This window comes from Amphibalanus amphitrite, unplaced genomic scaffold (assembly GCF_019059575.1).
Source record: "Amphibalanus amphitrite isolate SeventyFive unplaced genomic scaffold, NRLGWU_Aamphi_draft 001284F_arrow, whole genome shotgun sequence".
In the NCBI taxonomy this organism is placed as follows: domain Eukaryota; kingdom Metazoa; phylum Arthropoda; class Thecostraca; order Balanomorpha; family Balanidae; genus Amphibalanus; species Amphibalanus amphitrite.
In genome coordinates, this window is record NW_024882777.1 from 47501 (window position 1) to 61941 (window position 14441).

Consider the following 14441-nt stretch of genomic DNA (forward strand, 5'->3'; position numbering starts at 1 on the left):
TACCTATACCTGCCAAGGAATTTTGAACAGCAGGTAAGTGAATGTAAGCTCATTTTGCAAAACTTTTTTATGAATTCTTATTAACGGTGCATCGTCAGAGCTAACGATTAAAACTATTCGATTAAAGGTATTCAAATATTCAGCTATTGCCGAGAAAATGTAGGTTTGATGGGGTGCGAGGTCATTTGCTCCCAACCAAGAAACGTTGTTAGACGGCGAACATTCAGAAACAGATTAAAGGTAGTGTGCCACCTTTGAAAGATTTCCCATTTTATTTTTCCTAGGATAAGAAGCTTCTGTTTTTACCTGATATCGCAAAAAAATCAAAAATGGGCCTGGAATAGTGCCTTTTTCGCCTAAAAGTTTATCGGTTTTTAGATATGTATAACAACTGTAGTGGGCTCACCTGCAAACAGGCGTCGGGCAACAATCGCGAATGCGGCGCACTTGTGACAATAAGCAAAGGTCATTATAGTGTTACGACCATACGACGTACGGGAATGAGTTATCAGCTGTCTAATCGTAGACAACACAATGTCGAGCCTTAAACTGTAAGCCCGTATTGGTATTGTTTCTTTTATTTGGCTGTCGAACATTAATTTATGGTTTGAAATATGATTTTATGTAAAATAATTGATATAAAACAGCCGTCTCTTAAGTTATGACCCCATTTCACCACACGCAAGTGGCAGAAATGACAATGATCAGCTGACGCATTTTTCTTGGCCGAAGTCAGAGCGCGCGGCCCGACGCACCACGCGTATTTGGAAATTCCGACCCCGACGAGCATCAGAAGCCGCCTAACAGGCGTGTTCGAAACCGCAGGAGATGATGATGAACGGGTTTATCGAAACTTGATTGGATGAGCATATCGGTAATAGCGATTTCAGTGTGTGCATTTATTGTTCATAGTGGTGTGAAATGTGGTTGGGGTACGACCGACAACCCGTCGCACAGTGGGGATTTTTCCGATCTAGCGCCTATTAATTCAAAAAATATTTTTTGGATTTTTGTTTATTTTTTGTGTCAGTAGGGCTAAGAAATGTCTGAATTTTTCATATATGGCATTGTTTTAACTTTTATCTATATGTCCACAGCAAAACTAGGAAAAATGCGCCCAAAGTTCACACTCATGCGTGATTACTCAATGGGCTCAGCAAGGCCCGAAAATATAGCTCAATTTCATTGTCCTGTCCTGTTGGTTTTAATCTTGCGAGGTCTTAAAGTTGCATATCGTCTGAAAGGCACCTTTATTAGGAATGGAATGGCAAACAGAAAGTATGCCACAACCTTACTAAGGTCACAAAAATGCCCTTTACAAAAAACCCTTACAGACACCATATTGAAGGAATGGTATTCTAAATAAATGTAGGAAATCAACAATGTTTTCCACACTTTTCCACTCCGAAATATATCCTATCGAATTCGCCACTTTCTTCTGCACAAGACAACGCCTAGTTTGGCTGCCGAAACTTGCCTGAACACGGAATATTCACATTAGAGTATCTTAACACCCCACTCGAGGAGCGCTAGGGCAAACAGCACGATATAGGTATGTTCCGGACATAGGCGAATAATTTTACTTCGTGATTTAAATGATGCATATTTTCTGAGACACATTCATTAGGAATAGGATGACAAGCGTAAATTATACATACCGTAACCTTATTAAAGGGACCCTCCCACCTTAACATTAGATTTGAGTTGAGATAGCCAAATTGGTGGCCATGGCCTGAAAATACCGGTTTGGGCACTCACAACATTGAAAAATGCTTTAATTCGGAGATATCGAATTTCAAACTTGCAGTTTTCGGATTCTAAGGGGCTAATGCATTGGTATGCCCCCTTAGAATTTGTGACGTCAGCGGAGATCTAACGATTTTAAATCTTTTACTAAAACGTTTGGTAGCACGCGGTGGTATATGCTGCTTTGCGCGCAACAAATGCCGCACTTTCAAATAAAGTCGCTAGGAACAGTGGAGATCCCAAAAAGTAAACAAAGGTAAAAGTCTAATAACTTGAAAACCGGTGAATATTTTTCGATGAAATTTGGTAGATATCCGTTTTTGCTCTTTCTGAACCGAGCGACATCACTTTCATGCCAATTCATTAACTTTTTTTAAGGTGGGAGGGTCCCTTTAACCATCGCACTTGTGGGGAGGGAGAGGGGGAAGGGGTCGGATAAAACCCCATGGTTTTCCGCAAATTACTCGCGCAAAAAGCGGCCGATCGCGCCGAAACTTTCGGTACCCTCGAGATCATCAATTTTACATCTAACCTAAAAATTTCATGACTCTGACCCAACTGACCTTTGACCTGTGGCATATTTCTCGAGACCATGTTTGGCCGGAATCGCGATTTGGCGTATGCCAGCTCACATTATCCGCGGTTTCCAGTCTTTTTGTGGTTTTAAACGTTCAAATATGTGAAATGATGTTGGTGCCATGCATAATGGTGGGTGTCAAGGTCACGTGAAGGTCAAGTCAAGGTCATTGACCTTTTGATGACCTTGGTTCACTTTTTCGAGTTTTACTTATTTCTAGGGTAGTTTTTGGTGCTGATTTCGATTTTAGCAGCTATTTGAATATTTACGAAGTAGTTCTAGTGCCTTCGTTCCATGTTACGAAGCTATCAGTAGTAGGTGACACTTCTATGGATGGCCGGCAGGACGCCTACTAATTGATCTAACCTGACCTGACCCGACCTGGCCTAAATGCATAAAGACATCGTCTGTGATCAAAACTAACATGAAATTCGTGATCAGCACCCCAAAATACCCCGTAACACCCTAACTTTGCGAAGTTTCAAGAGGTCTCGATTTCCCAACTTTAGTTGGGTCATTAAACTGACTTGGAAAGTCAGCTTATGACCTTGGACTTTGAAATTGGATATATTCGGCCTAATTTCGTCATAGGCAGCACGCTTGACTTTTCCGCGAAGCTCTAGCTTGATCAGGGGCCAAACGGCTGAGCGGGGGGGTCCAATTGAACCCCCTATACTATGTTGATTATGCACATTTACAGGTAAAATTCTCACCAGGACACACCAACCAACATCTCTGCACAATCTGGCTACAATTCTACCTATGGTTTGCCCTCTACGAATAAATACGTGCTAGATCGGAAAAATCCCCACTGTGCGTCGGGGCGAATTTCGCACTGGGGTACTCAAAATTTGAAGAATTTAAGACGTTTCCATGAGTTTTGAAGGTATGGAAAAGTTCTAAAAATCCGGTTCTCCTTATCTGGGCCATTAACTTCATACGGTCCAAGAAAGCTGGCACACTACCTTTAACATGAGATTATCGAGCTGATTTTCCATGAAAATATATTTACATTCGTTTATGTAGTCCAAAACCGTAGATTTCCGAATAATCGAACCATTTTTAAGGTAAAAACTTACTTTGGCATTTGTTTTTGTTCTATTTTAGACAGCTTGAGGCCAAAAATCATATCCCACGTCAAAGGGATCAAAGGAGAAGCTCTATAACACTGGTTCTCACAAAAATGTGAGACAACTATGCTGTTATATTTTTATTATTGCTTTTTGTTCGAATTGCACGGTATTTTACACCCAACATTTCTGTAATTTTCCATTCGCAAGGAAATCAAAGAATGTTGAGCTGAGTAAAATGCATTCTCTTATAATAAACGCATGCAAAACATGTTTTTGAATTTGAGCGGACCGACCCCGTCGGAGGGTCGCGCAGCAGCTGGCGCCGCGCCGGCGTCCCCTCCGCGGCACCCCTGGCTGCGCCCCTTGTTTTCGCTGGCGGGGACGGCGGCGGTGAAAGGAGGGCCGCCGGCCGGGGCCGGCGCGCCCGAGCCCCAGCGCCGCTCGCCGGCGGACGCCCGAGCCCCGGCCGGCCGCTGCCGCCGCGCCGGTCCAAGGTTGCCGCGGCGCAGCGAGTGGCGACGAGCTCTCACCGCGCCGCGGCCCAGCGGCCGCCGCTAGGAGCGCAGCGCCACGCGGCCCGGCCAGCGCTCAAAGATAGTTACAGTCCGCCTCTTGGGTCAAAGTGTGAAAACGTTCGTCGTTTCCACACATCGTTTCAAATATCTTCTAACTGGTCCGCGCTCTTTGCAGCACGACGAGCAGCCGGTTTCGGCTGCGGTACTCGCAACTGGCCTGGCCTGAGGTCAGCCCGCTCGAGCCGGCTGCACGGGTCAGCGCGCTGCAGTACGACCCGTCGGCCGCCGCCGCGCCGGCTCGGCGGGCCGCTCGCGCTAGCAGACGACGCATCGAGTTTTTGGTGCGCTCGGCCGCCGCCACTGACTGGGGGCGCGGCGGTCGCTCCGATATTGGCCGACGAAATGTCCCGCCCGGCTGAGGCGCACGCTGTCAGCCCGGGTGGGCAGGCGAAACTTTCCCACACCGCGTACAGATGTCACTACGGCGGCTCCGGCTCGCAACGCGACCGTGACCACTCTGCAGAGCGGTTTGGAAATTTTGAGTTAGCTGGAATTGGGATCGTCATCGTGTCGAAACAAAGGCACGAAGGCCTGTGGAAATGGTAGAATGTGCTCAATGTGTCGGCGGTTTAGGGAGCCTTTGGCGAATAAACGGCCAGTCAAGCCACATTTTAAAACGATAACTGGTAATTTTGACAAGAACAAGTACCCAAATTTTCATTTATTAAAATAAACACTTCTTGAATGCAAAAAGTGATGCTGGTAAGTTGACCTCATCTGGACCTTCTTGGCCTCGGCCTCGGGGGATGCTGACGGAAAATAGGTTAAAATCCTACACATGTTGCGGTGCCTGTAAAGACCGTCTTGTGCCACACCCAATGTGCCATACTGCGTCATACCAAAGGGGCCACCCTGACTCTTGGCCCCTCGTATTTCCGCCAGATCTAAGAACAGGCTACATAGCGCCACTTAAAGTATTATTTGACTTATCTAAATATACTGCGATATATGCCCAACAATTCTGAAGAAGAAAAAAAAAACATTCAGACACGACCATGACCTGAGCTGAATCAGACTTGACCTTGACGGTCCAGTGGAAACAAGCGACGAATTTGAAATGTAAAACAGACCATGGTTCATGTGTTACACGACCAAAATGCAGTCACTTTTGTTTTGCGATTTTTGTGACCTGACCCTTCATATCCATCGTACATGTCCATTGTCCATCGCATCAAAATCTGAGGACCACTGGGTCAGACACCGTGGTTAGTGGACGCTTGACGCTGCCGAGTCCAATCTCAGTCAACTCAGTCTGACCCTCTGAAACCTTTTCGCTTCTAACCCCCTGTCCTCCCCGTTTCAGGCGCCGGGTCCACCGCCGCCGTGTGCAACCAGTCGGGAGATGACTATCAATAAACAGCGCCACCTATACAAATCTGGCGGACGGGCTGCTGGGATCGTCAGTGGGCACGTGTCGCCCATCCCCCTCCCCCTCCCACCAATATACACGGTGAGACCGCCCGCCCACATCGGAGCCTGCAAGCTACAGTGGGGCATTAGGACTGGGGATCCCCGTACACTGCTGAGTACTGGGGACATCCCTCGGCTCTGCTAGCTGGTGTGTGATGATACAGTCCAGGGAGACGGGCACAGCAGTCGGAGAGCTGCGGGCTCTGAGTTGCAGTACAGTAACGAACATCACTCCTTCATACCAGCGATATTTAACACTTAGGGGATGGTTTGTATTTAAAGTATGTGAGAATGACTGACGCGTACTTACCAGGGTTGAGGGAAACGGATACGCTACCGCCAAGAGAACGCCAATGCTTTGTCAAGTGAGCAACACTGACGCTTTGTAGCCGCACTCTAGTTCAGTGCATTTAGTTTGATATGACAAATTAAGAGCGAGAAAAGAAGTGAGAAGCAGTTCGGTATGTCAGCAATTCAGTTAGACACATTCCTTATACATTGGCACAAGTCAACATACCCGGAGACAGTGGCACAAACCAGACACGAGTTTTACAACGGCTCCCAGCACTCCCTTCGGCGTGGCATACGCTCAGCAAGTGGCCACCCAAGTAACATCATCCCCCACTCACCTCAAACTCAGCTAGACCGGGAGAACACGGCATCGTAGACAGCCGAACGGCGTGAGCACATTCTCGGCCCGGTGGGCTCGGCAGCTGCACGGACCTCGCGCGCCGGCGACGGTGCTGGTATGTGGAGACAGACGGCGACGGCGGCCGGTTCGGCCCCGACCGAGCGGCGCGCCGCACGGGCGGCTCCAGGCGCGTGGAAGGTGGGGTCACCGGTCAACTGGATGACCGACCTTGGCCGTCCTGCTGTGGACCTGTTTACTGAAACTCATTTTCACCCCCAGATCACACTCAGACATGAAACGGTATAGTGGCTCGTCTAATTACATCATGGATTTCGTCTTATTCCTTGTTGCAGCCGATCGAAGTCCGTTCGGCTCCGCGCAGGCGGCTGGCAGTGGCACTGGGTGCGCCCCTGCCGCCCCGCGCCTGCGCAGTACGCGACTGGCTGGTGGCGGCCGAGGGGCGACGTGGGAGCGCCGGGGCCGGGGCCGGGTCGGGCCGGGCCGGCTGGGGAGCGCAGCGTATCGGGGTCGGTCCGCCGCGCCGCCCCGACCGACGGCGGACCGCCGCGCGGGCAAAGTCCCGCCGCCCGCTGCACCGACCGGAGGGGGAGGGCTCCGTGCAACTCTTGCAGGCTAACTCCTGGTCCGACTGATCCAATAGTTCTGGACAACTGATAAATGTAGAAATTTAACGTCAATGTAAATTCGTGGATCGCAGATATCCACCTGGTGGATGTGAACGTCCAGTCGGTGCAGTCCGTCGCTGAGATGAAAGGCTTGTGGCTCACTGCCGCCGAGCCGGGACGAATGGAGAGAGAATGACTTTCCTGCCCCACGTGCTCCTGTCTTTTGCATGTTAGGTTTTGACATTCATGATTCAGTACTCAATAATTATCAATGCATGGATGGAGTGATTGATCATGGAAGAGAGGGAACAATACGATAGGAAAACTTTAAGACACGGTAACCAACTCAATGAAATCGTTGCCAAAAAACCATGACAAGTTATTGTGCGGGAAGGCTTTCGGAGTTTTGTAACTCTGCAGTAGTCTTGCGACGAAGCACACCCACATTTTTTTTTTACTTTCAGTGGAATGACTATGCTGGCTTTCTAAGCTACGAAAGGTCACAAAATTGATTTGGCCTTTGTCTCTGGTTGTAAGACGAGAAAGACATCTGGAGCTCATGCCACTGATTCCTTCAATTGCAGAAACCATTTAACGCGAAATGCGCTATTTAGGCCTTGTGATCTTTTTTTGAACTGCGTGCGCTTTTCAAAAACCTTTGCGCATGTTTTTTTCTCAAGACGTCGCGCCCTACAGGCTTTGCGGCACCAAACACTTGCCAGTTTCTGACGCATCGGAGTTTAGTCCTGTGAACTGTCTCATGTCTGCTGAGGTAGACAGCAAGGTCCTCAATGTCAAGCACAGCAATCCTTGGAGATGTAAGAGATTTTCAGAGTTTGGAAAATAGAAGACTGATATATTTTTTTTAGGTTCTTTTGGATGTCCTTGAATGTCAAATGACCATCTCTCCAGTCTCCTCCCAGTTTGATTAGGGGTGTTCTGTCTTTCTCCAAGTACAGAACACCCTGGTAAATTAAGACATTGCGTAAATCGTCATCCTAAGCACTCGAATATTTTTTATTATGTTATATGTCTAAATGTAAATGGATATGGACTAATAATTTAGGAACCGTGGAACGATTCCAGTGACACCTACGGATCTTAGATGAGAAAATTGTAGGCCTACGTTGTGCATAGATGTCGCCACAGTTCTGTGGATGCGTCCGTCGTCCTTCAGCGCACGCCGGTCGGCAGTTTGTCAGACAGTCAGAGCCTTGTTTGCCCTTCAAAACCTGATCGTACTTCTCATCAATGCAATTCTGGCATGCCCATCAAGGCAGTTCATATTCATCCCAGATTCGGCCCGGATTCCTCCCGAATTTGAGACGCCTCGGATCCACTTGAAACTCGCACTCTTGGGCCCAAAGCATTCGGCACACCCGTCCGTCGTTTCCATCCTCAGGATACTGAAATCCTTTTCCTCCACGCCGCAAGCCCACTCCGGACTGGGCAGGCACCTTTATCTCATGCAGGTTGATCCCTTGGAGCGGCACCGCTGCTTCCGAGGGAGCGCACCCCGTAGCCGGGTGCAGAGAGTGCGGGGGGGGGGGGGGCTGGTCGCCGGTCGGCCCGTCCATTCGGACGGGCTCAGCCCCGGCGACTCTCTAGGTGCCCAGACCAATGTCTCCTCCTAATTCCTATCATTCTTCCGGCTCTGAAATGGTCTGGTCCGACCGAAAGGGCCTAACCCAACAAAACAAACAACAAAGCATTCGGCGGTTCTTCAATAGGCTTGGCCTACAGAGTTAAAAACGGCACAGTCCCTAATTTCCACGGTAGCTTGTTGCCAACCGAGTGGGGCAAGAGCGTTAAAACCGGCGCTAAATTACTCGCCATATAGACACCTTTTTTAAACCCCACATCTCTTCTCTGGTGAATTTCCGTGAAGCACGAAAGATCTCTTTTTAGAAGTGTCCAATCGTCCGATCCTGATCAAATTTGTGTGTTCGTAGGCTTGCTCTGGCATTGCTTGATCTGCCAAGACAGACAAACTTGAGAAAAATCGAGTGACTGTACCTTTTTTGAAGGTTTCTAAACAACTTGTCTGAACTTCACGGGAGAACAAATGTGGGCTTGTTTAATTGTCGGAACGCCTCTTGGATGTAGGGCATTGTTTCTACTTGTCAGGTCACCAACATACAAATATTCAAGAACAAATGTGGGGTTTAAAAAAAGGTGTCGATATGAGTGATGGCTTGAAACCTTTCCCACTACGGGCTACCGAATTGTGTGCTTTCGGTCTCAATTATTCCTACTCTCCGCCGTTCCGTCGTAAGTCGTTTCCATCCTCAGGATAGTAAAATCCCGCCCTCCACGCCTCCACCCCTTGCCCTGGGCTGGACGGGCAACTTCATCCCATGCGGGTAGCTCCATACGGGTATATAGGCGGGTGGACTGTCTCAACGTGGCAATTCGGCCCCTCCTGGATGGTCTCGCCTCCACGGCTCACTGTCGGTGGGGCGTATTTTTTCGGCCTTGCTCCCATCAACAACATGTTCCTATTCGTATATTAAAAAACTGCTGTGCAACTGTTTTCCTTTCGGCTTTAGGTACCCGTATGTAAATGACCTTAAGTCGTTGAGTGACCTTCAGGGGTAAAATCGATAGTGCCTAGTGGAAAAGTAAGTTTCGGACCGCCGCCGTCATGGCGAGTCGTTTAGCGCTGTTTTCAGCGCTCTAGCTTCGACCGCTACAGGTCAAACTGTTAGGAGTGCCGCAAAATACTTTGGGCAATGTCTATTCTACTCTAAGGGCTCTGTCGTGTGCTTGTTTCAAATATATCTGAGGTGTCCCTTATCTGGGCTGAATCCGGACTGAACCCGGTCTGAATAAGGACTGAGACTTCGTCTGTTTCTCCCCTTCTAAGCCCAGTTCGCTCTTGGCTTTGGTTAGTAGGGTAAGGTGCCTAATTAGCGACCCTTTCCGATTTGCGACCTACCTCCCTACAGAGAAACTGGCAGGAGAAAACGGGGTAAAAATATCGTCAAAAGGTCAGCCATACTTTGGTTATCAAATTAAATTATTTTCCGGTCGTCGATGTTTCTGGTGGGACGTTTCAGGTGAGTTTAAATAAAAATGACGAGTTCCTTATCCAAAACGTGTGTGTTTGGGCCCTCTCTGATGAAAAGCGATGCACATTAGGATGATGCACCTTTTTTATCCTGAATCGACGTTCCTTCTTCAGTTGAATGCCGTTTTCCCATAGCGAATCGCTCAACTGTGCACAGCATGGCGGTTAAAAATGTGTCGCAACTCATATTTCCTATTTGCGCCTGACATGGTCGCAAATAGCTCAAGAAGGGAAAGAAAGGGGAAAAGAGAGAAATGAAAATGAGGTATTGCTGAAGCTTGCAATGTGTGGTAGGGGATGCCAAATGTCGTCACCGACTGCAGGGGTGCCGAATTCAGCGCGGACCTCGAATATCATACGAGATAGCCCGCAAAATTTGGGTTTCCGCCTTCTTTTCGCCTTTCGGTGCATCACGTGATCAGTTTTTACTTCCGTAAATGTGTTGGATAAACGTTCTTGTTCGAGTGATTGAGTGCTTTGCGTATAGGTTACCTTTTTGAGATCATATTTTATCTTTTCAGGCGTCGCATTTTTTGCCATTTTTAACATGGGGAAACCCATAGACTTATTAGCGACCCTCCCCGGTCGCTAATCGGGAAGAGTTCCCTATTAGCGTTTTTTGCAATGGTGTGCCAAAATGCTCACTACAAATAAGTTAGTGAATATTGGGGCAGAAAATGACTATATTTTAATAGAAAAATGAGCAGTCTCTCCGAAAATCAAGCCAGTAATACAGTGGCACCCACAGAGCGTGAGCAATGACGGTTCAAATTAAGGGGGTCGCTAATTAGGCACCTTACCCTAACTCTGGGATCATGCGTAAATTAACGCTACCCCTTGCATGTGCTTGATCGGTTTGCAAGTGAGACTTGTTTTCTGTTACGCGATCGCGATGTCTTATGTCTATAGGTATTTTTATATATTTTATCAGGTAATAGATATTTGTTAATTATCGCGAATTGGACGGTACGCCGATAGGCCCAGATTCGACACTGTTCAATGTTCACGGCTTGGGCTTGGCTGCAGTGGCCGTGATAAGTCACCCTGACTGGCCGTCGGCTGCAGAACGCCCGGCAGGTAGACTGTGCCGCAGGGCGTGGCTGCTGTGCGGGACAGTATCTCGGCCGTAAAAACACAACATCCAAACCAAACACGCTTTTGTTGTGGCCTCGACACTCGACAGTGGTCTAAGGGCAGGGGCGGATCCAGAAAATCTCCAAGGGAGGGGCCATTAGAAACCAGGAGGCCCCCCCCCATAATCCCACCTGTTGGAGGCCCCATCTTCCCACTTGTTGGCCCCCCCCCCCAAAAAAAACTGCGTCTATTGAGCTTATCTAGCTGTTCAGGCAACATCTCAACATCTGTGCAGGCTTGGAGGCCCTCTGTGCAGGTTAGGAGGCCCTGTAAAAGTGGTCATCTCTGTGAGTATAAGAGACCTCCAAGTTATGAAAAGCTTTACCAATCTTCTAACAAAGAAGTCTTCTCAGCTAGTCTTCTAAGAAATAACTAAGTGGGTAGGTTAAAAAAAAACTCATCGGATTTCGGCCACTTTATTTTCAGGAGGCCCCCTTTTCAGCTTTTTAACTTTTTAACTTTTTATTTTATTTTTGAAAAAAATCGGCCAAGGGGGGGCCATGGCCCCATGGCCCCCCCCCTTGTATCCGCGCCTGTCTAAGGGAATTATATGGTTTTAGTGAAAACGTTCTAACATGTCGGTGGCCCTCCGGAGTCCGGAATCTATTAGAATTAATTACATCGTATTAGATCTAGTATTGTATCATTCTGGGCCTCCCGAAATAACTAGCTCGACACATAGCAGTCTCTGCTCCACTTGTGGATCGAAAACGGGGTGCCCGGGATTCAAAACATTTTCCCCTTTTCCTTGCCCCTAAAGGAAATTATCTTAATAAGAATTACCTAATTTGCTTTTAAATGGCCATGCAAAGCAACTTACTAAAAGCGAAATCCATTTTTTTAAATTAGCGAAACTTTTAGTCTTTTTGGAAAAAAATTAAATTAAAAACTTCCTGTGGTGCCTTAAAACCGCCTTTCCCGGTCCGCCGATGCTGAAATTTTGGTGAAGTAAAGCGGGTCGCTTCGTTTATTTGTAGCGAAAGCTTTCGAAAGACGTTCGTCTTTCTTCTTTAGCCTGTCTAAAAAGAACTGAAGCACACTACACAGACAGAGTAGAGGAGACAGTTTTTAAGGATGTAATTTGATAATAAGCGTTAGGCAGCGAAGATATGTCCTTCATATTATCACATTGCACAAGCCTTTCACGTATGTTTCAGGACAGAACATTGTACAATGTTGTGAGTTTAAAGTGAGATAGACTTCATGATTTTCCGTATTGAGCTTTGATTGTCAAATGAAATTCTCAGTTATATCATTTACCCAAATCGCGTTTTTCTCACTTTCTCTATGCCTACAGGTCATGGACAACGTCAATTTGCATTACTGGCATCGCCATCCCGCGTATTTTCACGTAACACGGTGTCTGGTCAGCGAATACCCAAGTCAGTGTTTATTCAGCAATTTTCAGCTTCTCGACAAGTTTCCGCCTCCTTCGGGCACACAATCTGCTGTCTAATGAGTTGTGACATCACATGTGACGTCATGTCCGCCGAACGGCTCCACTCGGCGCTCCTCTCACGACTATCGGTGACTACGCCGGCTGTGTCAATAGCCGCGCCAGCCGGGGTCAGCACGCGATGCGATAGCACTGGGGCCGCCAGTGGGGCTGTCGGCGTGCCTCCCTCAGTCGCACGCGCCACGCCGCGGACGCTCCAGCTACGAAGACGTGTGTGGCGTGCTACGAGTCACCGCTGCTGAATGTGAGGCTGAACTGACAGCTGCCGCGGACTTGCCTTTAGTGCCCGTGTGTATTTCGTGGTACGGTGATCGCGGTGACCGACTTTGAGTGACGGCGGTGCCAGTCGGCGACGAGACGACCAGTCACCATGACGGCTCCAGAAGGGGACGGTAACCCGCCCGACGTCGGTGCCACCGATAACCCGGACTGCCAGCGAGCCATCAGAGCAACCACCACGGCTCAGCTACTCGAGGGTTGGTATCTCAGTGGTGACACTAACATAGACGGCGCAGCGGGACATGTGGTTTTACAATGTTTCTACACGTTGAGCAATAAACAATGCACAAAAAGTATGTGCACAGAAGTCGAGGTGAAGGTTGATATCAACGTATCATACCTACTGGGAGAGCTGTAAAATGGTTAGCGTGCGACGCATGATTGTTCATGGTTTATTTTTTTTAGTGATGTAATCGCAAGGTCCTTTTGATTATGGTTGTCGTGAAAGGTCAATGCCTGATCGAAACCAGATGACCGTTTTAAGCCAGCCGCGTCAATATCTATGTGTGGTGTTGAGTTTGTGTTTTTATTTCATACACCCATTATGGGCGTGACTTATCTCGATATCGGCAAACAGCTGATTGAAAAGATTGCGGGCCGACGAAATACCTAAGTGCGCACTGCAGCATATTCCGGAACAGACTGAAAAGTGTTTGCTTTGCCATTGCTGCTGCATTTCTGTATGCAACTCTGAATTGTGTTATCCATTGTTTCTGCTTTTAACGACGGCTGCCTTTCAGATCTCGGCGGCTATGCGATCGCTCTATGGACGATCGCGTCCGTCATCGTTGTGATACTTCTCCTGCTGATGGTGAGAACGACATTGTACGTCAACAAGGCCGCTCCTAAACACTGGCGGAGAAAAATCGTCTGGATCAGCTCTATCTACCCGGTACGTATAAAAAGACTTGAAGCGGTATTCGACGGACTTGCTAAATGCATTGTATGTAGATACAATAACGATATTAGTCCTTTAAGCATGACAAAGTTGACAGATGTATTGGTCTGTTTTGTCTGTTGGTTTGTGTCAGTTCATGTGTTTAGTTTGTCGGTTTGGGCTTACTTTAATTCGTGCGTCTTATTTGTCAGCGGTTTTGGTGTGTTGTGTAATGTCGTGCATATACCTAATTTCTCGGCACATGTTCGTTTCAGTTCGTATGTTTGATGTGCCTCTGCAGCCTGATAGTGCCCGGAGCAAACACTCTACTGAGCGACGTGGGAATCATGTGAGTTGGTTTTTGGGACTTTTAGTTCGGCGATTTAACCAAAAAGTAAAAAAGAAACGTCAAAGTTTCTTAAGGTCTCTGTTGATTTTTATAGGAAGCTGGTGAAAGGTGAGCGCTAGGTGAAGTGCAGCACAATTATTTTGTCAAGTCAAACCATATTACATTCATAGTTTTATCGTCGTACCTATCTGCTCTTCGCCTGCCGACCGCTGGAGCCACCTTCACCCCCCTGCCCGTCTGTGTCTGACCACCAGCTTCATCAGTATCGGCGTCTCCAAGTTCGTGGATCTGTGTATGATGTACTTTGGCGGCGAGACGTCCCTGCTGCTGGCCGTCGGTCAGATCGACGTCCCGCTGTCCGCCCGACCCCTCTGCTGCTGCTGCCGCCCCTGCTGCCCCAGCGTGGCCATGTCCAAGTGAGTCCGGGGTAGAGAAGGATAACATTGTGGGGGAGCATGTCAGTTTTGGAATATTGTGACAAAGAAACCGAGCCGATAGGTTCCAATCAAAATTACTCTGAAATTCCGGTCAACCTGGCTGGTTCAGGATTCAGATCTCGGCTGCCATGCGGTCGCTCTATGGACGATCGCATCCGTCATCGTTATGATACATTTGTTTCTGAGGGCTTTGTACTAACG

The 14441-nt window shown here is 48.0% G+C and overlaps 2 protein-coding genes across 4 annotated transcripts in view; one reads left to right on the plus strand and one right to left on the minus strand.

Moving 5' to 3' along the window:
* The window catches only part of LOC122371847, a 14899-nt gene extending 8446 nt beyond the window's left edge, over positions 1–6453 (minus strand). The window contains exon 1 of the mRNA XM_043348582.1: positions 6011–6453. Within this exon, the coding sequence (XP_043204517.1) occupies positions 6011–6043 (33 nt within the window). The 5' untranslated portion in view covers positions 6044–6453. The remainder of the gene's footprint in view (positions 1–6010) is intronic.
* Positions 1–14441, plus strand: part of LOC122371846 (organic solute transporter subunit alpha-like) — a 31339-nt gene that overhangs the window by 14383 nt on the left and 2515 nt on the right. For 2 of the 3 annotated variants that reach the window (XM_043348580.1, XM_043348579.1), the window contains 5 exons: positions 5275–5421; positions 12140–12774; positions 13318–13469; positions 13730–13803; positions 14058–14219. In XM_043348580.1, the coding sequence (XP_043204515.1) occupies positions 12669–12774; positions 13318–13469; positions 13730–13803; positions 14058–14219 (494 nt within the window). In that variant the 5' untranslated portion in view covers positions 5275–5421; positions 12140–12668. The remainder of the gene's footprint in view (positions 1–5274; positions 5422–12139; positions 12775–13317; positions 13470–13729; positions 13804–14057; positions 14220–14441) is intronic. The other variant, XM_043348581.1, reaches the window with a different exon arrangement.